The following is a 25,850-nucleotide window of genomic DNA, read 5'->3' on the forward strand; positions in this document are numbered from 1 at the left end:
AATAAAAGGTTCAATAAAATAAATGATCAAATTAGTCGCGTGCTAAGTTAGGTATTTTTCCTTTCAACTGATTGAGTTGCACTGTAAATGTCACAGATATGAATGAGTGTGCTAACGGAACGTCCAACTGCAGTACTGATGCTGTGTGCATTAATACCAGGGGATCGTACAACTGTACATGTAAGCCTGAATACAATGGAGATGGACGCAGTCGCAAAGGTAAACTGACCAAAAGCTCCGATATTCTTTACTGAATAAAAAGTGACTGAAAACTAGGTGAAAACAATAAAATTCAACCATTAAATGTGCTTTGGGGTTTTCCCCACTGAATACTTTGAGTTAAATATCACAGAGGTTGACGAGTTCAAAGGAGTCAGAAACTAATTCTAAACTGATATGGTGCTATCTGCCTCTTAAACCATATTTTTAAAATCCAATTTAAGTCTTGTTGTTGGTCTGGGGGATGGGGGAAGCCTTGTACTTTATCGAGTGGAGTGTAAGTCAGCCTCACCCAAATATAATCTGCTTAGATTCCTTAGATCAAAGAAATAAGTATAACGGGTCACTTGAGTTCTCTTGTATGGCAAAAAAAGAAAGGAGGAAAAACGAGATAGAAAAACAGAAAGGTAAATTTATTCTTAATCCTTTCATTAGTTGATTGTTTGTTGCTCTAGTGATCCATTAGAAGAACGTCCAAAAGGTAATATCAATTTATATCCATTGAAAATAGCTCAGTTTTAATGTGCTCTTCTTTCTGGTTGAACTGGTAAATAAGTCCTTAATATGAATAGAAAATCGCAGACTCCAACCAACTCCAATCTGGTATTTCTAGTTGTCCTTCTAGTCTTAAACCTCAAACCAAAATCAAGTTTAAACTCCATTGGGGCAAAATGATATTCTTATAGTTCTAAAAATTGATGAAAAATTCCTAAACAAAAACTGTCTTTTACCTTTAGTGTCCATTTAAATTAATACAGAAATGCAGTCAGGCAAGTACATGTGTTGGTCACTGATTAAAAACCCATACGCCATTTCTAGACAGACGACCAAAGTTTTCTGCACCTTAAGTTTCTTTCGATACGCCATCCTCCACGTGAACTACGAAAATAGCTTCATTAGAACATCGATTACTTGTCATTCGAACAGATTTTTATTCGGGAACATTTCCCGTGTTCGTCGACCTTCTCGCCACAATTTTAGATGTCCCCTTTCGATTCGAATCAAGATTACTATCTTCTTATCACTTTTTAGAGAAGAATACCGAAGATATCTCAGAAAAAAAGAATATATTAGAACAGACTTTGTTGTTGATATCTTTTTTATGAATATTTTCAAGAGAGAGGACACATTCTTTTGGAGCGGAGAGTACAATACTTATACAATATAATATATTATACTAACAGAAATGCTACTGCTACTAATTACGTTACCTAATTTAGCATACTACCAGTCACTACAGGTTATGTTAAGTTAAAATACATCTGACCACGTTATATTAATTGAAAGTAAATGATCATCTTAGAGTCATTAAAATTATCTTGCTTGAATGAAATCTGTTTAAAGTTATAGTTAAATAAAAAAAGACAATATTTGGTCGATGTTATGTGTAAATTCCAGATTTTCGATACCTCAGCTGGACAAATCATGTGGACATTTCATAAGTAGCATTACGATTGTGAGCTGGATAAGCCGGAGTTGTACAAGCGCCAAAATCATTGTGGGTGTATGGAGGAAATCAAAAGGGCTTTAGCACTGTTCTAAGTCACTGTTGTGAGGTTGCTTTTATGTTTCCGCTACCAAATTATTTACAGTACCTCAATATTAAAGAGCTGATCGATGACGAGACGAAGAATCAAGATCTCACGAAGTTATTTCATGCTAAGCCCGACTCATAATAAAAATAACCCTATCTTAATGTTAATGAGCATTAACCATTGAGTCGAAGAGAGAAATAAACTCTTTATCCTCGTTTAGTTCATCCCCATCGATGTTCTCTGTGCGTCTAATAAGCGCGCTTATTCTTTTATCTAATGTTCCTAATCGTTCCTCCGTGCACTGAAGGAGACTTTGAGAATTCAAACAGAATGGTTCTGCGTCTGAACGACACATATTCACAAAAGTTGCGTCGTCACAAAATAGTTTAAATTCAGGTCGCCTTTTACCCTCTTGGAATAAGTCTATGAAACGTTCCCCAATAAAACGCGCCATTTCAAGCTCTTCTGCACTTTCTTCTGCGTTTTCCCTGGCGTCAGTGTAAGACTCGTTTAGGACAGATACCAACATATTCATAAGAAATATGGTCATCATTAACATGAACAGGAGAACAAAAGTTGGACCAATGAAAGGTTTATCTTTGCGAAGGTCAGCAATTGGTACTGCTTTTCCCAACAGAAATTCTAATTGTGAAATGACAGCCTGCAGATAACTAGAATAATGATAAACTACTCCTCCAAAAAGCTGCATTCCTGATATGACAAAAGCGTTAAATACTATGACAAAGAAAACCAAATAGGAAAGTTGGTAGCCTATAGACCGACGGAAAGATGAAAACAAATATATGACATAAGGATTAAAACGAATCAGATTTAAGAGCTTCACTGTAACCATAAAAATTGCAAGAGCAATAGAAGCGTTTTCCCAGCTGGCCCAGTTTAGAGCAGAATGAAAATGAAATACTTCGAAAGGATTTTTTTTAATTGCATCGATGCTGTTTAATATTTTCTTGGATCTCATCATGTAGCACGCCACGGACGTTGTAGAAGAGATGATCATCAAGAAATCAACCATGTTCCAGACAGACTTGAAAAATCCCAACCGTTGTCGATAAAAGTGATACAGCATCATGATAAAGTAGAATAATACCATTGCCAAAAATAAAAACTGGCAAATGAGATAAAACATAAGAGCTCCTGATTCCGTACTGTACAACTCGAGGGTGTCTACCCTAGTCACAGAGTAGGCTGCACCAGCCGCAATCATCTCGTAGATAAACGTGACAATGCTGATAAGGTTCGTATTGATGTTGAACGTCGCAAATTCCAAGACTACAGCACGAGTTTTTCGATCAAGCCAGCCGCTGCCAAAAGTCTCACTTAAGACACGATTTGCCGTTTTCTCGTCATATCCCAGGACGGCTACGTAGCCACCTCCACCATAAGTGTTGTATACGGCCTTTACAAGGCCAGTGTCCAGAGTTTCAGCACTCTGATAACGCCATGGTTTCGGACAAATTCGAAGTGCCTTTGGCCAGGACGCATTGAGAGAAAGTGGCCGCCAGCCTGGAAGACTCAACTCTGTTGTGTCCTCTATCTCTGGAGAATAGTCGTAGTAGCAGTCTGTTATAGTTCCAGGAAGTGATTCACAAACACCTTTAAAGTACGAATAAAGAAATTACACAAGTTTGAAACGAATCGGGATAAAAATAAAACCATACCGTCCGATGAAAAAGTTGTAAATAATCTAACGTACTTTTATGAATTCTCGACTGTCGCATCCAAGGCATGCCAATCAATATGGACATCTTATTGGCGATGTAAACATCTTTCGGCTCTTCAAGGCCATTATACCAGTCTTGGTTGAACACATTTGGCAGAAATTGCCCTGTCAGCCATCCCGAAAGTCTCTGAGAATCAGTTACCTAATCACAGATCACAAAAGTGAGTTCACATAACTGGGTTGAGTTCATCATTCACCTCTATTAGGTGTGGTAAAATGAGAGAGATTCAGTTGATTAATACAGAGATAATTTCCAAATAAAGAAACTTTAGACCTCATAGTACCACTAGTTAGGTTCCTGAATATAAATTGTTTGGCTGTCTTCTCGTTTCTGTTTTAATTTTGGAGTTAAGTAAATTTCCACCGGCCAAACTTTCATATCAGCTTTTCTGAAAATCAAATTCCTTTCAAATTGGAACAGAACATCAATTTCTTTTAAATACACCCTTCCTGCATATTATTCAAAAGCTGAACATAACTGAGCTTCACTTTTATAACTTTGTGACGAGGCCTTCCTTTCTTCAAAAAAAGAAAAAAATTGAGTTACTAAGAGTCGAAATAATTGAACTGTAGGTGTCGTGTGCGCGCGCAGTTGTGGCGCGTTCCGTCGGGTTAACCATTTTTGTTGTTTTTTTCGAATTCGTTGTTTCTGTTGTTGTTGTTGTTGTTATTTTTTTTTTTTATTAAAAGTGCTAACAGATGCCTAGTTAGTTTCTCTTAGGTTAGTGACAGTTCTTATTGAATGGTAACCGGAATTTTTGTCACCCAATTCTTTTTATAATCATACCCGTAAGGAACAAATAGATATATGATTGGATACCGAATTGGACTCCATTACATCATCATCACTATCACCACCATCCCCCGTCATAACAGTATCAATATTATCATCACCAGTAACACTGTCATCACTTTTATCGATTTTTATTTTAAAGATATTAAAATGACGTGTTTCATACCAGTTCAAAGCTTCTGAAAGTATTTTTCATCTCTGTTGTCATCAAGAAACGATTCTCATTCTTGTTGCCATAGCAGACTACAGACAGCAGAAACACAAATGCCAAATGGAGGATAATTCCCCTCGCCATTCCTGCAAGTTTAGCCTCTTTTCTGCTTCGTATGCGCATTTTCTCCACGAGGCTCTGTTTAAAGCGTTCTTTAGGATTATCGCTTAAAAAATCCATGTCATTGGTAAGAGGCTCACCCTCTCCAACACCTTCCTCTTCCTCGTGAGCTTGTTTGTTTCTCGTAAAAAGAAAGGAAACTAAAAGAACCGCCAACATGACCTTTGTTGGTTGCATAACAAAAACGTCTTGTCCATTTGATATAAGGATAGACGCCAGCCACTGCTCAGAGACTTCCTTACCCCACATCAGACTGTAAAATAACGTAAATGTTGCTGCTGTCATAATGGTGACAAAGCAGAGAAACCAAGCGATGTATACAAAGAAATGAGGCAGCACACAGCTTTGACCGTTTATTTCATCGACGAGCTGTTGTGCTTTAAATGATTCTTTGTACTTGTCTTCCTTCTTCTTTTTCGTTCGACTAGAGTTAAACAGAAACACGATAATAATGTTTACAGGTGCAACTATTATACCACTCTGTACTCCAATGACTATTTGTCTCCAGGAAAACTTGAAAGGTCCGATCTGTATTGCTCCCGCTGATTCCCCGCCAATATTATAGAACATGGCATTGGCTATCATTGCACTGAAGAGAATCGACAAACAACACGACGCTCTCTGAACGCGCGTGAATTTACTACTGCACGCTTTACCAAACACTGACATCCACAAATGACTGTCAGCTATCTTTCTCCCAAAGCGCGACCTCACCTCCGCCGAAAAAGATGTAGCTGCTTTGCTTTGTACACTAACTTCTATCTGCCCATCGTCTTTTTCTAATGCAAGCCACCTATTTATAGGGAACACCCAACGTTCTTCTGTTTGTCTGTCTCTGATAACCACTGTTTCTACAAACCAGGATGGACTATCTCCTGAATTATCGTGTTCCAAAGTTACTTCGTTTAGATTTCCTAATGACCCGTTTGTAACTAAAACAAAACCATTTATACCTCCTCGACTAAAGATTTCCTGTAAATCTCCGTTTTTTTGAAGAGCTATGAGATCGTGTTCATTATTTTCCCCTTTTATGGTCATCGTTACGTTCGCCGTTGTTGCTGAATCTTTCCAAACACCAGTGCTAATAACCATATCGTAGTAGTATGTTCCTTCTTCAGCAAGATTTATCTGTAGCGGTGGGAAAAGCTACAAAAACAATTAAGCTTATCTTGTTAATCAGGTGGTGGTCCCACAAAAGAGGCACATCCTTAAGCTGATAATGTGAGATCCACGTTTGCATATCTTTCCCCGCCCAACCTATTAAAATTTCCAGCGAAAACGTTTACCTTAATAGAAGAAAACAAAGTTTTCATTCGTTTTCACATCGTTTTATACAGTCTTTAATTTGTTTAGATGTAAGGATAATAAAGAGAGAAGGGTAAAGAAGAAGCTCTTCTTTGGTATACAGCGTAACAAGGAAAGAAAAGAAAGGAAGAAGGATCGCGAGATGACTGATTTTCCCTTTCTTTCTTACCCAACCATCTATAATTAAAATTTGGAAATCTCTTCACTCTTTGTGGACGAATGCGAGTGAAAAAGGTCGTACTTCTCACCGCAAGTACTTAACTGCAATATTACTGAAATTACATATTACGTAGAATATTAAAATGTATACCTTGCTTTCATCTCTTTTGTCAGCCCTCCTTGCAAATACAAGCGCTACAAAGTAAAGAAGGAACGCACATGCAATTGTCACGAGCACAGAAATGTTGCCTGACTCGCTAAGTCGAGCAAACTCTGTGAAAACTTTGTCAAAGTCGATGGGATTAGGCGCTTGGATGAAGTTTCCGCCGAAAGACGTCAGATGGTTGCAGAGGCATTTAAGATGCGTGGTATTAGAGCCCAGGTCAACCTGCCATGGAAAGACACGCCATCAGTTCATGGATATAGATTTCATACAGGGATATAGCTTACCTTGTAGGGTAATGTGGTTGGTTCTCTTGTTTTCTCATTTTTTGAAATCATAATTGGACGGAAACCCACCTTGCAACCATCGGATGTCCATTTTTCCTCTTCTTCAGACCAATACAGACAACTTGACTGAGTTATACTTAGCGTATAGTTAATATCTGTATCTGGGTTAAATTGAGGCATAATCGTCTGAAGGATCCCTTGTGGAGGTGGATCTTTTACGCCAACACATGATCGTCTCTGGCGACCATGGCCGAAACATGACCGTCTCTCTCTGGAATGCTTGCTTGTATTTTTCGATTCTTCCAACAATAAACCTATATAAATTTGACCTGGTTCGGTAGGAAGTACAGTAATGGTTCTCTCTTCTGGAATACACGAGGTGTCGTTGGCCTCACTCTTTGTCCCATTTCCGCACTTTGACGCGACCTTTACCGTAAAGTTGAGATCAGAGTCCTCTGTGGTAGGTCTTGACCCAAATTTAACAAACACTTTAACTGTTTCCTCCTCTGCCACACCCAACCTTATGGAAACAGGTACATCTGCTAGGTCAGCGTAGTAGCTTCTCATGGTCAATTTTTCTGGCTTTAGAAAATAATGCTCTGTACCGTTGCTCGTATTTGGAGGTGGGGTGGAGATAGGTATAACTATTTCAATGTAATTATCGAGGTTTGAGACATTCAGTTTTGTTGTATTTTCCGTTTGAAGCTCAAGGCTAATGACACTGGACTGCACTTTCTTGCTGCTATTGTCCCAACTGAACGGATTAAAGTCTACAGCTTTCATCTGCAAAAAAACACAGAGGGTATACTTTTTCGACCAAAAGGCGTAATGTTCAGAAGAGACAGTGGTGCTGCAGTGGTAGACGATACTGTTATTATCATTACCATCAACTGTGCTGATAATGCGAATTGAAATCGGTAAAACGTATTTTGTTAAACGAAAGCCCATTGCCAGAGCGATTAGAGGAATTTGGGGTTGTGTTGGGCTTGTATACGGCAGAGTAGCCCAGTTCAGCTAACAGCTGGTTTAAATGGGGCCCTGTGACACCCACCCATCCCACCCCAGGGGAAGACATCCACCACACCGTAATCTCGTGCGTGGGAAATTAACGTCTCCTACCCCTAACCCTGCTGGACACGGGGCCTACGGTTTATTCGTCCTTATCCGAGGAGACTAGAATATCTAGCCATTTCTTGATATTATAGAAAGGTAGCAAATTCTCCTCAGTTATTTTAAGACCGGCCGTGACATACAAAGGAATGATGCATCGTTACCTCGTTAAAAACTTTAATCTCCCTTATCATTCTAAGAAACATATGGCAACCTGTGGGCTTTCCAAACGTTTGATTCAGCGCCAAACGTCAAAAGCGTTGACAGACAGTTGCAAATGATAAACCATTTTGGAAATGCTAGGTTTCCTGTATATCAACACTCCAAATCTCCGTACCTTTGCATTGATATTTCCATCCGCTATATTTCCTAAGTTTCCTGGTAGTTTAAATTTTGTTTTTCCATGTTCCATGTCAAGACCCTTTATACCATCAGCAGATACCTTCTTAAGGGACGATATCAAGCCAGGCGTATCAAGGACAAGATTTTCCGAGGGAACTAGGCGGGCAAAAAATGCATCGTTCATAGCGTCCAATTTCTCAGTAGCTTGCTTCACACTCTCCTGTAGCAAAAAATAGGTTTCTGATGAAATTTTCCACTGATTATAATTTCTGAGCAATGAGCACTTATTTGACAAAGCCATTGCAAGTGCTACTTATTTGATGATTTTTATAGACTAAAAAGTGCTCATACACACACACACGCACGCACATGTATATATATATATATAGGAAGTCTGCAAGTCGATTTTCGCGTGGAACAGTGCTCAATACGTTGAAGCAGAGCAGAATAAATACTATGAGAGGAAAAAAGGACGTAACTACATTTCCCGACAAGCCTGTTTCGTGAATCGCTTCACTCTTCAGGGTTTTAAACCCCTGAAGAGTGAAGCGATTCACGAAACAGGCTTGTCGGGAAATGTAGTTACGTCCTTTTTTCCTCTCATAGTATTTATATATATATATATATATATATAGAATAAATGTTTGAAAAGAAAATTTGCCCTGAGCGGGATTTCAACCCACGTCCCCAGTTACTAGTCAGGTGTGATGACCACTACACTATCAGGACAACCATGCTGGCAACACGGCAATCGAAGATGTGATTTACGTGATCGGAGACGTGGTCTCCCGGGAAACTTAATTTTTAAGGTGACAGGGTAGGGTAAGCGTATAACCCCATATGAAACCCAAATAAGGATCTATCAAAGATACACGACCGAAGTCAACTTAGCGGATGACAAAGGAGGATCCAATTACGGATACAGGCTAATTTCAATTAAACAAATTCTGTATACGAGGGAAACCCTGACCTTGTACACTCCAAATAATCATACTTAAATAGAATAAATGTTTGAATTTAGAGTAAATGTTTGAAATTAGAATAAATGTTTGAAATCAGAATAAATGTTTGAAATCTGCCCTAATCCTGTTCAGGGCAAATTTTCTTTTCATTAACGACTATGTATATAGCTCACCAGGCTTTCCTAGTTTGAGCACTCTGGCATGGCTTAGACGATACCACAAATGTGGGATCGTTTGGGGTAACCATATCGGTTCTCCCCCATTCTAGCATCAGCACTGCACTGATGAGGCCCAGAAGACCGAAACAGTACTGTCTGCAGTTATATATACATATATGTATGTATGTAAACATACTAGGAGAAGTCGTGACTGTGAAAAGTGCTCGATGCGGGTTGCAGAGCGTTTCAATAGCGTGAAACTCAGAGTAATGGTGAAACGATCTTCCTGTCATTAATTTATAACCGCTATGTTTATATGTATGTATATATTTTGTCAGGTAATTTCATCTCCTAATATAAACACTCTGATCTTCCTGCAAATAATTGCAGCTAACTTACATAAGATTTTTCCTTGAAAAAACTCTTTGACATATACAGGGTAACAGAATAAAACTTATTCTTGCTTACTTCATTTTGTGAATCAATTTTGTCGTACCTTCTCAGATTCAATATTCTTCCTTGAATCTCCACTTCCATTGCTCGACCCTGAGGCAGACTGTAGAACGTTTTTTAGACAAGCGGTAATACTCAGAGCCGATTCTTCTAGTTCATCAGAAAAAGGCTCTTCTAAGTCACTAAGGGCAGACTTAAGTAATTCTGTTGTGGCATCCGTTAGTTTCATAGTTTCATTCTAAACAAAGGAATTCTATTAAGATAAGTAATTTCATATATTTTAAAAAACGTTTACAATTCAAGTGCAAGAGAATAGAAGAGAAGACACGAAAAAAAATTCATATTCTTACCGCAGCATTCCCACAGTCACTGCAAGATTGAGATTCTTGGTTACCGCCTGCTAGTTTGACTACACTCATAATAGTTCGAGACATCTGAAGGTCCTCTGGCTTTATGGAGGTGAACTTTTCTATCAACGTACTCGAAATCTACACCAGAATATTAAAGATCAAAATTTGTTGCCAGCTAGAAAAGCTTACCAACAACAAACAGAATTTGCGATTGTTCTCACAGATTAATATCAAGAATAAAACAACGAATATACGCATAGGAGGCTTGTTTGTGAATATCAATACAAACAAGAAAATAATTAAGCCAAAAAACAAACAAACAAACAAAAAAATCTCCAGTTATCCGCTGATGATTTCAAGATTATCAGCTCATCCATGATTGATCTCAAAGAAGCTATCGATTGTATTATGGTGACTTGACCCACCCGTGTTTTAGTATCCAGGCTTAACGTTTGGCCGCATTCTGTTTCCTCGTCGGCTGATTTGAGAACAGTTATGGCAAGTTGGGAGGCTTGGCTAATTTCACCCTTCTTTAGAAATTCATCTAAGTCGCTGTTATCCCCAATGACAAAACCTTTCAACTTGTTGGAAACTTCTTCTACCGGTGAACGGCAGGGATCGAGTTCAGATGATGGCACCACCTCGAAAACAGGACAGATTTTAAAAGGCTTTAATTAGTGGCGCACGAAAGCTTTCTTTTACAAAAGTGGTTTTGTGCATGTCACCTAGTTCAGCAATATGATTAAGCTTGCTCATATTCACCTGTACTTGAAAAATATCGTGGACATTTCGAGGACAAGTAACGAAACATTATTTATTTGCTGATTGCTTTACGTCGATTCCTCCTTTCATTATTTCATCGCAAATAGGCGGAGCTCTATTCAAGGCTCTCACACCTTCCCCGTCTTATCCCTTTAGTTGCGTGTATTTCGAAGCACGTAGGGGTCACTTAATCTATTTTTAGCTGGTATGTGGAGGGATACATCTACCCCAAGAGTTCATAGCCTATTGAACTCAACGTATCAATCAGTTCTCGGATATAGTGTTCTTCGCTCCGACGAAGGGCTCACGCTCGAAACGTCAGCTTTTGTAATCGTTACGGTGGCCAATTTACCATTTCAACTTTGCTGATATATCCAAATTATATAGTGTTCTTAGATGGGTAGTATATTCCTCTTAGAGTCACCTTCCTGCAGCTGCTTACAATTTACTATTATTATTATTATTATTATTATTATTATCATTATTATTATCCGACAGTTGTAAAAACTTATGTTTGCCATAAGATCATACACAGACTGGGGACTGCGGCGATAAACGTGGCCCAGGCTGCGCGTAGGAATAGAATCTTCCCAAAATTTGAAAACGTAAATAAATAGATAAATAAAAATTAAATAATAAAATACACATACATATCTAATAAACTGATAAATACAAGAAACTTAGGTACGAAAAATCTCTAAAAGTTATAAAAGTGAGCTCCTTAGCTATCTAGGGATAATTTTAAAAGTTCTTGAAATGTTCAAGGTGTTCGAAAGGATCGCTTTCTGCATTTTTCTTAGGATCCCCTCTCCCCAGCCTCCGAATGGCTCTAACATAGACACGTCCACATCTCTCGACCATCCGCCCAGGACATCAATGATGATATCATGTTGTTTGATGGTGTATCCTGGATACTGCTGAGCCATCTCCCACCTCAAAGGACCATACTTTGCAGTCTTCTCCTCGATCTTCGTCAGCCGGTTGTCCATCCCCGGGCACGACATCTCCACAGTTATCACCTCTTTCTTCTTGACGTCAATGAAACGCACATCTGCTCTGTTCTGCTTCACAAAACTGTGCTCCGCTACACTGGAACATCCCAGAAGGCCTTGGCCTCCTGGGACTCATAGACTGGTTTAGGATCTACCGACGAGTACCAGGGGGGACCGCACCTATCAGTTCCAAATCCCTCAGCTTCTCGAAAAACAAGACCTTGAGGGCCGCATCGTGTCTCGACAAGTACTTGTTTTGCGCGATAGCCGGGCAGCCGTTCAGCACATGGGGAAGACTCTCGAGTGCTTTGTTACACATCCTACACATAATGTCATCGACCTGTGTTGTTCTCACTTTCCTCGCTGTATACAGCTTTGGTGGTGTAAGCTGCTCATATAAGTCTACAATCCCCGCAGTAGTGTGTAAGGGTGCCTCCGTCCAGCTCTTCAGCCAATCTCAACACCCCCTTTGATTCAGCTTGTCGTCTTCCCACCTCGCCGAGAGGAACTTTCCTTGTCACCTCTCTTCTTGGATATTATCTTGGCGTTCAGCTGTAACAGCTCTCTTTCTGAGCCTCGTAAGCTTATCCAATGGTACTTCCTGCCCGTCCCTGTCTTGGCATTTTGGCTCAGGAAAGGAGAGCTCCAGAGCAACCCCAAACTCTTCAGAGAATTTGGCGGACTCCTTTAATACAGATTGATGACCTTGTGTTGTGGCATGCTCTTCAAAGGCTCTCACCAGGCTCATGGTTGCATTGGGTCGTTATTACTATAGAGCCTGATGGCTGACTTAATCTTGATTTGTTTGTACTCAGTGTCCACAGACTTCAGGCCACGCCCTCCTAGAGTTCTAGGCAGGTAGATAAGAGAAGTTGATCAAAGCGGATGCTTCCCACCGCTACTGCTGATAATCTTACGAGCCTGTCTATCCAATTTCTTTAAGTCAGAAATGTTCCTATGCTGTGAGCACATGAGGTATGAGAGTACCGGTAGCGCTAGTTGGCCAGACGCCACCACTCTGTTGCTGTCCGAGAGTGGGCTTCACCAGATGACAGATAATCGTCTCAGGTAAGTGTTAGCTGCTCGCTCCAAAACCACCTTCTCATCTTGCAATAACTGTTCTGGTACTCCCAGAAAACGATAATGCAAGTCCTTCTTAAGACAATCCACGTTCATTGTTCCCATCACGTATCCTTCCGAATCTTGTAAGGTAATTCCCCTTCTCACATGCAAAACATTACACTTCTTGGGGTTCCACTGCAGGCCGATGTCCCCCATCGTGGTCTGAGCGATCTCCAGCACTCTTTTCAATTTCGTTTCAGAGGCGGCGAACACTTTAAGATCGTCTATGTAGAGGAAGTTCGTAATATTGGACGCGATCGGCTTTGACAGCCTATAACCCTCATTAGAGCTCAGTCTCCACGCAACCGGATTAAGACACAAGGTATATAGGCATGGGCACAGAGCGTCACCCTGTGGAGGACCTCTGTTGAAGTAGATGGGTAACGATGTCTCACTGCCCTCGCTGGTAGAGATGATAATCCTGGTGTTCCAACTGTCACATAACTTGCTAATGACTTGGCAGATCCATATTGGAAACTTATGAACGTGCATGATCTTCTTCAACCACCCATGACCAATCGAGTCATACATACGCCTTTCGCATGTCAATCCAAGCAACACTCAAGTTGCGCTTACGCCTAGGACAGTCCAGAATAACCATCCGATCGATAAGTAAATTATGAATAGTCCCGCTACATCCCACTTTAGCCCCTCGTTGCTGAGCTTCCATCAAGTTCTATCGGTTCATGTGTTTATTCACAGGCCCCAAAACACACGACGTGAGCCATTTGTATAATGTGTTTAAACACGTGATAGGGCGTTGATTTTCGCTTGTAAATTCGCCCGGCTTAGGAATTAACCTTGTTTTTCCCTCTGAAAACCATCTCGGGAACCCTGTCTAGCTTCTTGAGATAGACTTGAAAGCGGATGTAACGCCACCATAGAGTGCGCGTGCGCGTTTCCATCAATAAGTGGTCAGTCTGTCTGGGCCCGGTGCGCTCCAATTTCTCTTTCTTGAGATCACTCTGGCCACTTCTGTAGCTTCAAGCTTCCAACCATCTCGCGATGAAGGAGGCACACACCTGAGGATTGCTTCTTCGATCTCTTTTAGCCACTCAGCTTTTTCGTTCCCGTTCCCTTGCTCCTCCCATAGCGCTCTCCATAAGCCTTCAGCCTCTGCTACACTGTTAAACATGCTTGAGATTCCGCTCTCCAGGTCAGATTTTGCTGGCGCTCTGTATTTCGGGCGCTCGTTGTCTGAATCATCAGCCAATATTTTATTTACAATGGCATAGACTCGGCCAGAATCGTCCTTAAACTTCCGGTTTAGAACTTTGGATTCTTCTAGTCTCCTTTTCCAGCCATAGCATGCTTTGAGCTTCCTTAACAGCGACTTTTGCGTTTCAATGTAGCTCACAAGCGTAGTAGCAGAAAGTGAGTGACATTTCTTCTGGAGCTGGGCCCTGTTTTTCCACTCTTTCTTCGTGAAGCTCCTATTTTCTCGAATCCTGCTCAGCTCAGAAGTCGCAATTGAGAGTCTTCTCCTTATTTTACCAACATCCTCCAGATATTTCTTCCTCCACTTATCACCCTTATCGCGAGTTTCAATCCGATCCATGCTATCTCTTTTCCAACCTTTCAACAACATGAATGACACCACTACTGAGTATAGAACACAATTAACCAGCCATAAATACGCAAAAGGGTGCTCCGCTGCTAATGAAGACTGCTAATGACGTGATCAATAAATTTCAACTCACCTTGCGTGGGCTTTTGTTTGGTCAGTGTGTCTATGTCACGGTTAGAGTAGTCTCCCACACGTGAATGCACTAGTGCGAATACCTGCGCTGATTTATCAAGCAGCTCACGCTCGTCTGCTGTCAAGGTGTTCGTGGAAAGTGCTAACTGGTCTTCTGTTGTTTCCGTATGCAAATTCGCCATCTCCGTCGGCTGCAGCTCATTAGCATTTTCGCTGGTGTTATTATTACCGATATCATGGCGACTATTTTCCTCTTGTTCGATTTATTTCTCCTAGTCTCTTCTCGCTATCCTACCCACCCGACTAACAATATCACTTCCGGCATCTCCTAAAGTCTTTCCCAGAGCAGCAGCATGATCTCGCAGGTTTTGGCTACTCACCGCCAAGAGCTGATAACCCAAATCGTCCCACACATTCTTCATCAACTGCATATACCCGATCTTTCTACCATTTTCATGGCGTGGTGGATTTTCGCTCTTTGCAAGCTGTATCGCTTCCTTCTTACATCGCAGTAAAGCCTCATTCATCTCTACAGTCCATTTGATCCTCGTTCCATTTCTCGACCCTCCCCCCTGTCGACCCATCTCCGTATAAGAACCACAAACACAAAAGTTTAAAAGTCTAAAAAGCTTCTCAAATTCCTGGCGTTTTCCCACTTTCCCACCAAATTCCCGCTTTTAAGTTAAACAACTAGAAATGCACTCCAGGTACTCTTTAAAATGCTATACGGTGCTCCAAACCTAGGCGACTTTCTGAACGGGCAAAGTCCTAACATGCTCGCTAGAACACGTCCGACCAGTCCACGACGCCATTGCACTATCCGGGATGAACGCCGGAGATGAACAGTGAAAATTATTATTATTATTATTATTATTATTATTATTATTATTGTTATTATACTCGCAAAAAGTTTCCTGGATCCGAGCAAAGACATCCTTTGCCCTCCTTCGGTCAGCCTTAGTTTGCCTTCGAGGATCGCGGGTGAAGCGCCGCGCTGCGTGTGGCTATAATAATTGTGGCGTTGAAATCGCAGATGCCGAGGGAGCCATTGACATTGTTTAATGAGTTTTAGCAGCCTTGTATATAGGGTTCTAGATTTGCCATTCACCTTTCTCTTTTCTGTATAGTTTTATATATGCTTTTACTTATCAGATTATTAGACTTTGAATCTGTTCAGATTTGACTCCGTTATTTATAGTTTTCCAGACGCTTTGACAAAAAAAAAAAAAGGAGTAGATGTGAGCCGAAAGTGAGTTATTTTGGATCCTTTTTTACGCTGTTAATATTTTGTATTTTAGAGGATTTTATGGAAGTTATTGCTAAATAAAATTCTTTTTAAAATTAAAAAAATATATAAAAAAATTATTATTATTATTATTATTACCATTATTATATGTTATTATTATATATACTAAATAGTTTTTCCTATTTAGTAATGCTAAGTTTTTTCTTTTCTCATATACTGTAATCAGTCCTCTATCGTGAACATCAATATTAATTCTCTTAAAATTTTGTAAATAATTAGATATGTGGTTTAAAATTGTAAATAATTGCTATCATTATTCAACGAAGCGGGCCAATTTTTATCATAATTTTTGTAAATACTTTTAGTGATTATAGTGAATAAAGGTTTTGTTTTTATCGTAACTATTATTATTACTACTATTTTTATTACCTTGACGGAGAGCTTCTCTACAACAGCTACGCCGACAGCATTCTTGATGATGACGTTAATGGACAGCTGATAATCGTTTTCCGGTGACCCAGAAGGTAAGACTGTCGAAACAGATTTTGAGGAGGTGCCATAGGAAATTGGCTCGTCTCCAAGGCGGAATTCATAGGTTAGTGGTGTACTTTTATCTTGCCATTCAAAGCATTCAAATGAAAACTTTGTTCCCAAAGAGAAACCTACAACGGCTGATGGCATGCAATATCCACTATTGGGCTGTCCAGCTGTCTCAAACTCAAGCACTGCAAATCCTGCTGTCCCACCAGGAGGTATTACAGTCAAGTTCAGAGCGTATTTTGAGCTTGACTGCAAAGAATTCTTCTTTATTATCATGTTAGTAGCATTTAATGCTGTTGATGTCATATTGGGTAGAATAGTTATAAGCTCCAGTTCCTTTGAATTGTCATTTATCTTCTTTAATTGCCATCTGTACTCTGAACCAATACAAGGGGAATTAAGACACTCGGAGGTCACTCGAAACTTGTTGGAAGCAGACACTATTTTACCACAATCTACGAAACACCTACAGAAAAAAATATGATGATTAAATTGCATTGATTGTTATCATTTATTTTCCAATAATATGCAGACAACTGCAACAGCAACGACAATGATGTAAGAACAGTTCAAACTCCTGAACCAATCAAAATACTTCGAGGCCGATTCGAGAGTCTAATCGGTTTAAGGTAAAGCAAAACTTCTGCAATCACCACTTTGTAATGTAATGTTACAGGCTATAACAAAAGGAAACGATTATGTACATATAACGACTGCAATTGTGGAAAAAATACAACAAAGTAGTTATTTCAAAGTACCTTAAGCTAACTTGAGGTATCTCACCAGCTGCTATCTCAAAAGTAATTTCGGCAAAATTACTTCTATCACCTTTGGACACTGTCAGCCTGAGAACGTATGGGCTTCTAATAACAAGTCCACGAGGAGTAATGTCTATGGACGTTAGAGTTACGTCTCCCTCAAAAGCACCAGAGCAACCGTCATTGATGGAAGTATTATATGGAAGCTGATAACAAGACCAAGTAAATTTCAGCCCACTGTGGTTTCCAGGACCGATATCTCCATCATAGCTAAGGGAACCGTCCACTGTTACCGTGTCATCAGAACCCCAGAGAACACTGCTTCCCCCATCGATTATGGCTCGCACAGGAGCTGCAATAACTTTGATAAAGCCGTAGTCAAAAGCATTTAGCGTATTCGAGGAAGATAAATCACCGACTTTAATAGATGCAGTGAACTTAACTTGATAGATTCCAACAGGTACGGATCTCCTATTTATTGTCCACTGTGCAGTTCCTTGACTGACTAATGTTCCCACTGGTGACTCGGATGCTGCTATCTCCTGTTCACTGATCAAACGCCATTCCATGACACTTTCCAGCACAGGTTTATCTGGAAGATCTTCAATAATTGCCTGCTGAATCCTTTTTTCAGACCGTTTGACAATAGTCGCCAAATATTTGTCCTTGGATATGTTCCTAATCATGACAGAGAAATCTCCTGTAAAAAAAAAAAAATTGACGGACGGATAAATCACGTTATTATGAATCAATCACAAGAAAACGAGATTAACTGTATAGCATAAACTAAACTATGTAATTTTCAAAAGCGTTTATCGATAGTTACTACCGGTTGCAATTTAAGATAGTCAAATGAAGGAATGTGTCACTTACCTAGGGGCTCACATGAAATCCCGTCTCCTTCGTAATCAGTCCTACACTCGCAGATGAAAGAGCCCTCCTTATTGTAACACTGAGCTACACCGTGACAGTTGTGAGTTGCTGTGACACACTCATCAATGTCTGTGGGATTGAGTTTTTTTAGTTCAAAGTTCTAATTCACTACAACATACCCTACAGCATCATGGGTAAGGCTAGAGGTTCTCGATGGAAATCTCAAGAAGTGGTTAAAAAAGGGGAAGTTCTGCCGATATCAACGGTAAATATCTTCGTTTGTTTGTTTTTTACTTGTTCCTCTTTTTTTTCGTTTCTTTCTTTTTTTTTACTTCTTCTTTTCCTTGCTTATTCCGGTGATCATTCAGTGATTATGGGTATTACTTACATCGGGATAGCCACAAAGACTTTTTTATGTCCAAACATCTGGATTAAAAAGATCGAGGAATACTGTATTTGGCTGTATGGTTGTAGGTTAGGAATATTTATAACAACTATCATACCAATACATGTAACACCATCTCCTGAATATCCTTGAAAGCAGGTACAGTTGAACGAGCCATAAGTGTTTGAACAGTCGGCTTTCGAATGACAGTTGTGAGTTGCATCTGTGCATTCATCGATATCTGTAGCAATCAGACACAGCATTACCTCATGACACCAGATTTAACTTTCAAAAAAGAAAGAATATCTGCAAAGGTTTCCCAGTATATTTTGGTGATTTCGGAACTTTAAGTTAACATAATTGATCGAAATCTAGTCAAGATTGAACAAAGTATATCGATCAAATTAAGTGTGGTTTTGTTTTGTTTTATATTTTCCTTATATTCGCTCAATGCAATTAAAACTGGAGGTGAAATCGACGCACATTAAGTCAATTGGCGCTTGGCGAGACTTGAAAAAAAAAAAACCAAAACGAAAAGGGAAAATGTAAAAAAAAGAAAGAAAAAAGAAATTAAGTGAAATGTGAGGATAACACACCTGTGCACTGTCGGCCGTCTCCTGTGAATCCTCCTTTGCAGTTACATGTAAAAGCACCATCTGTGTTGGAACACTCAGCATCTTTGTGGCAGTCATCAATACCGCTAGTGCATTCATCGATATCTGGAATCATAAAGAGCATATTCCAGTGATTCTCATGTTTCCGGGGTGGAGAAAGGCACGAAGCCTTGGAAAACCCACTTTGCTGTAGCTAGTATTCCCTCAAAAATATCAGAAAGTAAAACAATCCGAACAAAGCGGGAAGCATAAAATGATCAGCAAGCGCATGTGATCCCGTACTCAGTAGGAACCTCAACATACAGTCGGCGGGTCGTTAACGCTAAAGAAGACGATTAAAAATTTAAGGTAAATTTTTGTCAGAATTTTGCGAATTGCTGGACTTTTTTACTTTCTCTTAACGCATCACTCTTTAACTTCTGCAAACGTGCTGGAGCTGCTTTGAACCTCAAATGAGAACTTAAATAGTTCGAAGTCGTGATTTCCGTCGCAAATTTTGGTAGTTTAACATTGTTGTTTTGCAGAGAACGGCTAAGAACTTTTCTAAGCTGTAAAAGCACGTGCTGAACTATTGTTCTGCTCATCGAATCCTTTTTTTTCTTATGTCTACTTTGACGTAGCCGTTGTGGTTTGCTTAAGGTCCCTAATAATTAATGAAATAATCAATAAACTCTGTTAGAGACAAAGACATCAGTAACGCTTAAATGGACTGCAAAAATCATAAAGCTGTCATACCTATGCATGTAACACCATTTCCTGAATATCCTTGAGTGCAAGCACAGCCGAAAGAGCCTTGAATGTTGGAACAATCAGCGTTCGCATGACAGTTATGCAGGGAATCTGTGCATTCATCAACATCTGCCGCCAGGGAAACATGATCAGTTCATGCACACAAAATATAACATTTATGACACTGACTTTTCGTGTGAAAATCAAATGAAGGTATTACACAATGAGTGACTTGTTGGCTAGGGATTACGATTGGCTGCCAAACGACGTATAATGTTGTTGTTGTTTTAGTCGTTGTTGTTGTTTTTTTTTTTTAACTGTTTATGAAACATTTGAATAATTGCAAAATCTTTGACTTTGTTGGCAGTGGCCTCATAACTAGGAAATTTTTAATTCTTTATTATTTTTTTTTTTTTTGTAACATAACTTGGACACAACACAAGCTTTGATTGGTCAAAGTTCTATTTTATATTTGCCTTTAGTCCCATAAAAACTGTACCATCTTCCCGTCTAAGGAAATGGCACTACACGGGACGAATTCACAGATTTTAATTTGCTTAACGCCTTTGGTTTGGAGGAAAAGAGAACGCTCAAAACGCCAGAAACAACGATGTTTATTGACATTTTCAAATTCTACATTCAAAGTCAGTTTAACTTATTGGTTGCTCTGTTTATTTCTCGCTGCGTGTTTAAAGTGAAAGAACTACAGAAATTCCCGTTTAGTGTTGCACAAACTACTAGCCGAGAAGGAAAAGCTCCAAGTTTTTGCCTGGATGGTGTTTAAATCAGTGCACACGGCTCGATGTTTTTGTCTCTCGATTTCGCTGCTTTTGTCGTGACGTTATTAAAGAATTTAAAATTAAAGTTCTTCGAAATCAATTTCACAATTTGAAATTCTAAAACTGGCCTACTTCTGACTTTAAGATATGTCACGCCTAACTTACCGCTACATGATACACCGTCGCCAGTAAAACCATCTTTACAAGAGCAGGTAAAGGTTCCAGGAGTATTAGTACATATGGCTTGTGTGTGACAATTATGGGTCCCTGAGGTACATTCGTTATTGTCTACAAAATAAGATTAAATTCCTCTTTCTCTCTGACAATTTTCACTCATATTCATGTCATGAAAGCAATAAGCCGTAGTTTTCCACTCGGGATGTTGTGGGAACGCTCGAAAAGTTTTTAAACTAGTTCTACACTACCAACCACCGGCCGACGAATCCGCTTTTGGCAATTGGCAATTAATCCTTGAACTCCTGTATGAGAAAAGTTGATTTTTTATCTTCGATTATACCTCATGCCTTCGAAAGATAACACCACAGCAGAAACCAATGATTTATAATCTCTTCCTTCCTCTCTCGTTGTTTTTCATGGTTTTCTAGATTTTTTTTATTTATTTCAGCATCTTGAGTGGTTCATCCAATCAGCTTAACATACCAAAATCCTTGAAATTTCTCGACGTAATGCTGCGGTTATAACACCATTGATCGCTATCATCCTTTTGAAGCCTTTCATTTTTTCTCACTGCTGTTTTTCTTATCCCAATGTAAAATTATGATGAACGTACATACAAGACCTCACCCCTATATCTCAGCTTGGCGTTTTGATTATATATCAAAACTAACTTACCGCTACAAGATTCACCGTCGCCAGTAAAACCATCTTTACAAGAACAGGTAAAGGTTCCGGGAGTATTGGTACAAGTGGCTTGTGAGTGACAATTATGGGTCCCTAAGCCACATTCATTATTGTCTGATAACGAGAAAATATTATTATTATTATTATTATTATTGTTATTATTATTATTATTATTATTATTAATTAAATCGTCATAACCATACCCTCTGGTCATTTATCGTCTTAATCGGTCAAAGGATTTCCTTCAACTTTCTCGTTTAACTGGGACTGACACAAAACCCTAATCTTCTTCATTTTATGAGCAAGTGCCATGCTTTTGATAGAAAGCGCGGCTTGGGAGGGCATTACACTAAAATAACTAAACGTAGCAAATGAGAGGAAAAAAATACTCTATTTTCTGGACGAAAAGGCTTTGCGCCAAGATACTTAATTAGTGGAGGAGTAAATGACTACCATCAAGTAATTTGAATAGCCCACGCACCTTGGCAAGGAGTACCTGAATGACCAGGTGGACAGGAACATACACTCGAGCCAGGATCGGCAGAGCATGCGTCGTTTTCATCTGTTCATGGAGAGGTCATCCTGATTAACAAATGACTTAACGGAGGGTTAACCAATTACAGCGATAACCAACTCATCATAAGTAAACGAGAAAACAGCGCCTGCAAGCATTAGAATTGCTGAATTTCCTTACCATCATATCAGGATTGATCAGAGTACTTTCAACTCTTACCGAAACAAATACATTATGTCTAGATTTTTATTAAACTTGGCATTGATAACCATACCTAAGGTATTAGGAAAAACATTCCGAAAAATGGGACTCCGTGGCTTTTTTTTTTCCGTGAAAGTTCTTGGTGCCTAAAATTAATCACTCACCATGAACGCCACAATAACGCTGGTAACAGCCACTAACTGATTGCAGTTTGTAGACGTAGAATCCACTACAGTTACGTATTTCCGTCCCGGGATAAGAGTAGTATTGACAATTTGAGCTATAATGCATATATGCTGTTCTCGTAACTTTCTCATAGGCTACAGTGGGATGACCGCCACCACCGATCCAGCCGGCCATGTGGCTGTTGCAACTATACACTGGGATACAATGAGTAGCCATCATTTTTCCAGCAGCACCCACGAAACGGTACCAGCCAGCAAGACTACTATCGCATGTTAAGGGATGTCCGGTACTGCTCCAGTATCTGCCTGGCTCATTGAAAACGTTGTAAGATATACATTCGTCTGGGACAGGAGAAGAGGAGGAGGGTCCTGAAAAAAAAATCATTTAAAACATCTTTGTTTAATCAGAGCATCTTTTTTAAGGATTACGTAAAAACATGTCTCCATAGAGGGAAAAAATCTGAGTTCAAAGTTAGAATTCGAGCCTCACTTTTTGCCAATTTGGAAGTCGTAGGCCTGAAACACTAAGCAACAGAGAACTTGAGGATATGGAATGAGAATTTTTGCCAATTTTAAGCACGGTCGTGGAATTAAAAATGCTTTCGAATCAATAATACCTTTGTAAAAATATTATTATTGTTAACATTACTTTTTTTTTTATTGGGATTTTTTGGATTTTGAAATAAAAATTTTAAGAGACATTTTAATACTAATAACAACAATGGTAACATTTTTGTTCTGTGTTAATTTGAAAAAAAATTCACTTAAATCTCTACTCATTAGCAATAATAATAATGACGACAATAACAGCAGTAATATTAGTAATTAGAAAATTAAGTATTTAGAAAATAGCTCTGCTAATCTTTATCTTAAACATTTTAATGAAAGAAAATTATGTATGATGCACAATCCTCGTAGTAGATAACGCTATTTGAGCAATAGCGAAAATCAGACCTGAAAAAAAAAATCAGGCCTGTACGGGATTCGAACCACTGACCTCTGCGATACTAGTGCAGCGCTCTACCAATTGAGCTGACAAGCCAACTGGGAGCAGGCCGGTAAGTTGATTCGTAATACACCCGTGAACGTGATAAATCAGATACAATGAAATATATGAAGTTCGCAGTTCAAAATATATGAACTTCATATATTTCATTGTATCTGATTTATCACGTTCACGGGTTTATTACGAATCAACTTAACGGCCTGCTCCCAGTTGGCTTGTCAGCTCAATTGGTAGAGCGCTGCACTAGTATCGCAGAGGTCAGTGGTTCGAATCCCGTACAGGCCTGATTGTTTTCAGGTCTGATTTTCGCTATTGCTTAAATAGCGCTATCTACTGCGAGGATCGTGCATCATACGTATCTAATACCGCAGTTCAAAATATATGAACTTCATATATTTCATCGTATTAAAAGAAAATTATCTAGGACTAGAAATAATCTTTGTTAAAAGTTAAGCTACGCTTAAAAATTGTTCAACAGCTGAAAGACTCTGAGAACCTTAAGAAAAATAAGGAACTTTACTAATTTTAAACTACGGAAACAGTTGGTAGAAACATTAATTCTGTCTAAAATAAGCTACTGTTACATTGTTTTTTATCCACTACCAAAGTTCCTCTCAGCTAGACTACAAAGGCTCCAGTTCGCTATGGCTAGTCTCGTCCCTTGTAAATACTTTTTTATTTTTTTATTTATTTATCTATAGTAACTTCCATTTAGTGACAAAGAATAATGATAAAAAAGACTTAAAAAAAGGTACTAAATGAGGGACTAACGTACCGACTCGAAGTCCTAGCGAGGTCAGCCCCCATAAGTATATAATATACTAAAACATAAGTAAACACAAACAATAATCAACAACAGTGCTTTCTGTTAATTGAGCGAAACTGTGGGCAGACTGTTTTCCATGTTTGAATTCTAGATGTGTCATAATTAGCGATAAATTCGTTAAAGAAATAGTTAAATAGACGGTCTTTAAGGTAAAAATTACTGTAGTTTCACGAATATCTAACGGAATATTGTTCCACAAGGAAACAATGCCATTAAAAGAAATAATCATGAAATAAGGAAGTACGAACACGATTTGGTCGCAAATTAAATATGTAACAGTATATCCATTTTGGATCTTGGCTGGCTACCTATCCTGGAGCTAAGGGACTACTCGCTACTAAAGACTTTTTTTAAAGCATTGTATTCTGATAACTGGCCCTCCCATTTAAAATCTGCAAGTCATTAAACCCGTTAGGCATCTCCGTTCCAGTGTTGCTCCAAGGCTTTATGTTCCATTTGTACAATGCACCTTTCAGCATTCAGCAGCCATGAATTTTAATGAATTGCCAGCAAATATAAGAAATTGTACAGATTTTAAAGAATACTGTAGGCTCTGCGAGGCGTTCTTAAAGGCGCGCGCTTTGTCTTCCTTGTAAAGACATAGAAAAAACCACCACCACCAACCAATATATTCTACATATCCATTTTCATATATAGTTTTATTACAATTTAGTTAGTGATCATAATTTAGTTTAATACTAAATATTAGTATCGTAGGCCTTCACAGATGAAGAGCCACATCTTTTATGTGGATATACTGTAAATAAACCGTAATTATTATAATTTTTATAATTATTATTATTATTATTATTATTATTATTAATTTGAAAATTGAATTGCTCCTTCTGATGTCTGGAGGTCAAAATCAGCATTCCTTGTATCTCAAGGGACTCTTCATCCCTTCAAGCAGATGGAGGGAAATGTTAAAAGAGAGACATGTCTCACTTTGTCCTAATTCAGGAGATCGTCTTTACATAATTTCTTTCTGTTATAACAGTTGAGAACGTTTTATAAATTTAACCTTTGTGCATTTATAAACGTAACATAGAAACAAACCTGCGCTATTGAGGGCAGCATTCATTACGACCATCCACATTCTGAAGAACATCAAAAGAGCCACTTCCTGGGAATGAAATACCGAAGGTTATCATGGTTATTTACCTGTATATATCCTAAACTAACGAGTAGCTGAACATGAAATCAAAGTTTTTGTAGTTGACTTTGAAAAGTCCAACGAGAGATTATATAAGATTTTTCTTTATTCAATCCGGCACAACGTAAATTCTCGCTCTTCGAGAACAGAAAACTCACCTTCGCTGTATAAAGTAAAGTGAAAGTTTGCATGCTTGCTTGTCTTTTGAAGTCTTGGATACAATTTCATCTAACACGGTAAGAGTATTGATCGATCCTGCCCGTCTCCTCAGTCAATCTTCTCTAAAATGGTGGGTAAGATGATTAATTTTTTAACCGGTGCTTTTTGAGAAAAGCAATCATCGATGTTTTTTTCTAGAACACCTCCTGAATGGAAGTGTTGTTGCATCATCAGTTAGTAATGGTATGAAACAATACATTGGTATGGTTACTGACTGTAGGTTGGCATCCACAAAAATGATCCATTGATTAAAACACAGCTGGCTGGCTTTTCTCCACGGCTTTAATTAACAGCGTAACAAACGCCATGGGCAGGTTTACTGAAAAGACTTGTAAAATATGAAATGTTATATTATTTTCTTTCATTTTTTAATTAGGGACGACTTTCCGTCTAGACCCCCCTCTGTTTAAAATGTATCATACAAGGACATTGATTAGTAATAATTAACTTTACGCTTTACGATGAACTGACTGAAAAC

General features: G+C 38.9%; 1 protein-coding gene and 1 pseudogene across 1 annotated transcript; both read right to left on the reverse strand.

Moving 5' to 3' along the window:
- Nucleotides 1-611: 611 nt before the first annotated feature.
- Nucleotides 612-25,344, reverse strand: LOC111329808 (polycystin family receptor for egg jelly-like). Its single transcript, XM_088725052.1, has 22 exons — nucleotides 25,312-25,344; nucleotides 25,057-25,123; nucleotides 22,148-22,537; nucleotides 21,750-21,830; nucleotides 21,260-21,382; nucleotides 20,573-20,695; nucleotides 19,635-19,757; nucleotides 19,193-19,221; nucleotides 18,882-19,092; nucleotides 18,404-18,526; nucleotides 17,901-18,029; nucleotides 17,028-17,727; nucleotides 16,159-16,735; nucleotides 10,334-10,549; nucleotides 9,909-10,046; nucleotides 9,602-9,796; nucleotides 7,981-8,205; nucleotides 6,603-7,316; nucleotides 6,235-6,471; nucleotides 4,455-5,765; nucleotides 3,469-3,637; nucleotides 612-3,368 (listed from the first exon to the last, which is right to left on the reverse strand). The coding sequence occupies exons 1-22, from the start codon at nucleotides 25,342-25,344 to the stop codon at nucleotides 1,918-1,920; spliced, it is 7,365 nt and encodes a 2,454-aa protein (XP_088581178.1). The 3' UTR covers nucleotides 612-1,917.
- LOC148728891 (uncharacterized) lies at nucleotides 10,490-13,254 on the reverse strand (annotated as a pseudogene).
- Nucleotides 25,345-25,850: the final 506 nt, after the last annotated feature.

The sequence above is a fragment of the Stylophora pistillata genome, chromosome 6 (assembly GCF_964205215.1).
Source record: "Stylophora pistillata chromosome 6, jaStyPist1.2, whole genome shotgun sequence".
In the NCBI taxonomy this organism is placed as follows: Eukaryota; Metazoa; Cnidaria; class Anthozoa; order Scleractinia; family Pocilloporidae; genus Stylophora; species Stylophora pistillata.

Excerpts from the sequence above, each read along its gene's own strand:
- LOC111329808 (XM_088725052.1), bottom strand. The coding sequence starts at position 25,344 with ATGCAAACTTTCACTTTACTTTATACAGCGAAG. Across the intron at positions 5,766-6,234 it reads ACAAAAGAGATGAAAGCAAG|CTTTTCCCACCGCTACAGAT; the intron begins GTATACATTTTA and ends TTGTTTTTGTAG. Across the intron at positions 3,369-3,468 it reads ACAGTCGAGAATTCATAAAA|GTGTTTGTGAATCACTTCCT; the intron begins GTACGTTAGATT and ends CGTACTTTAAAG.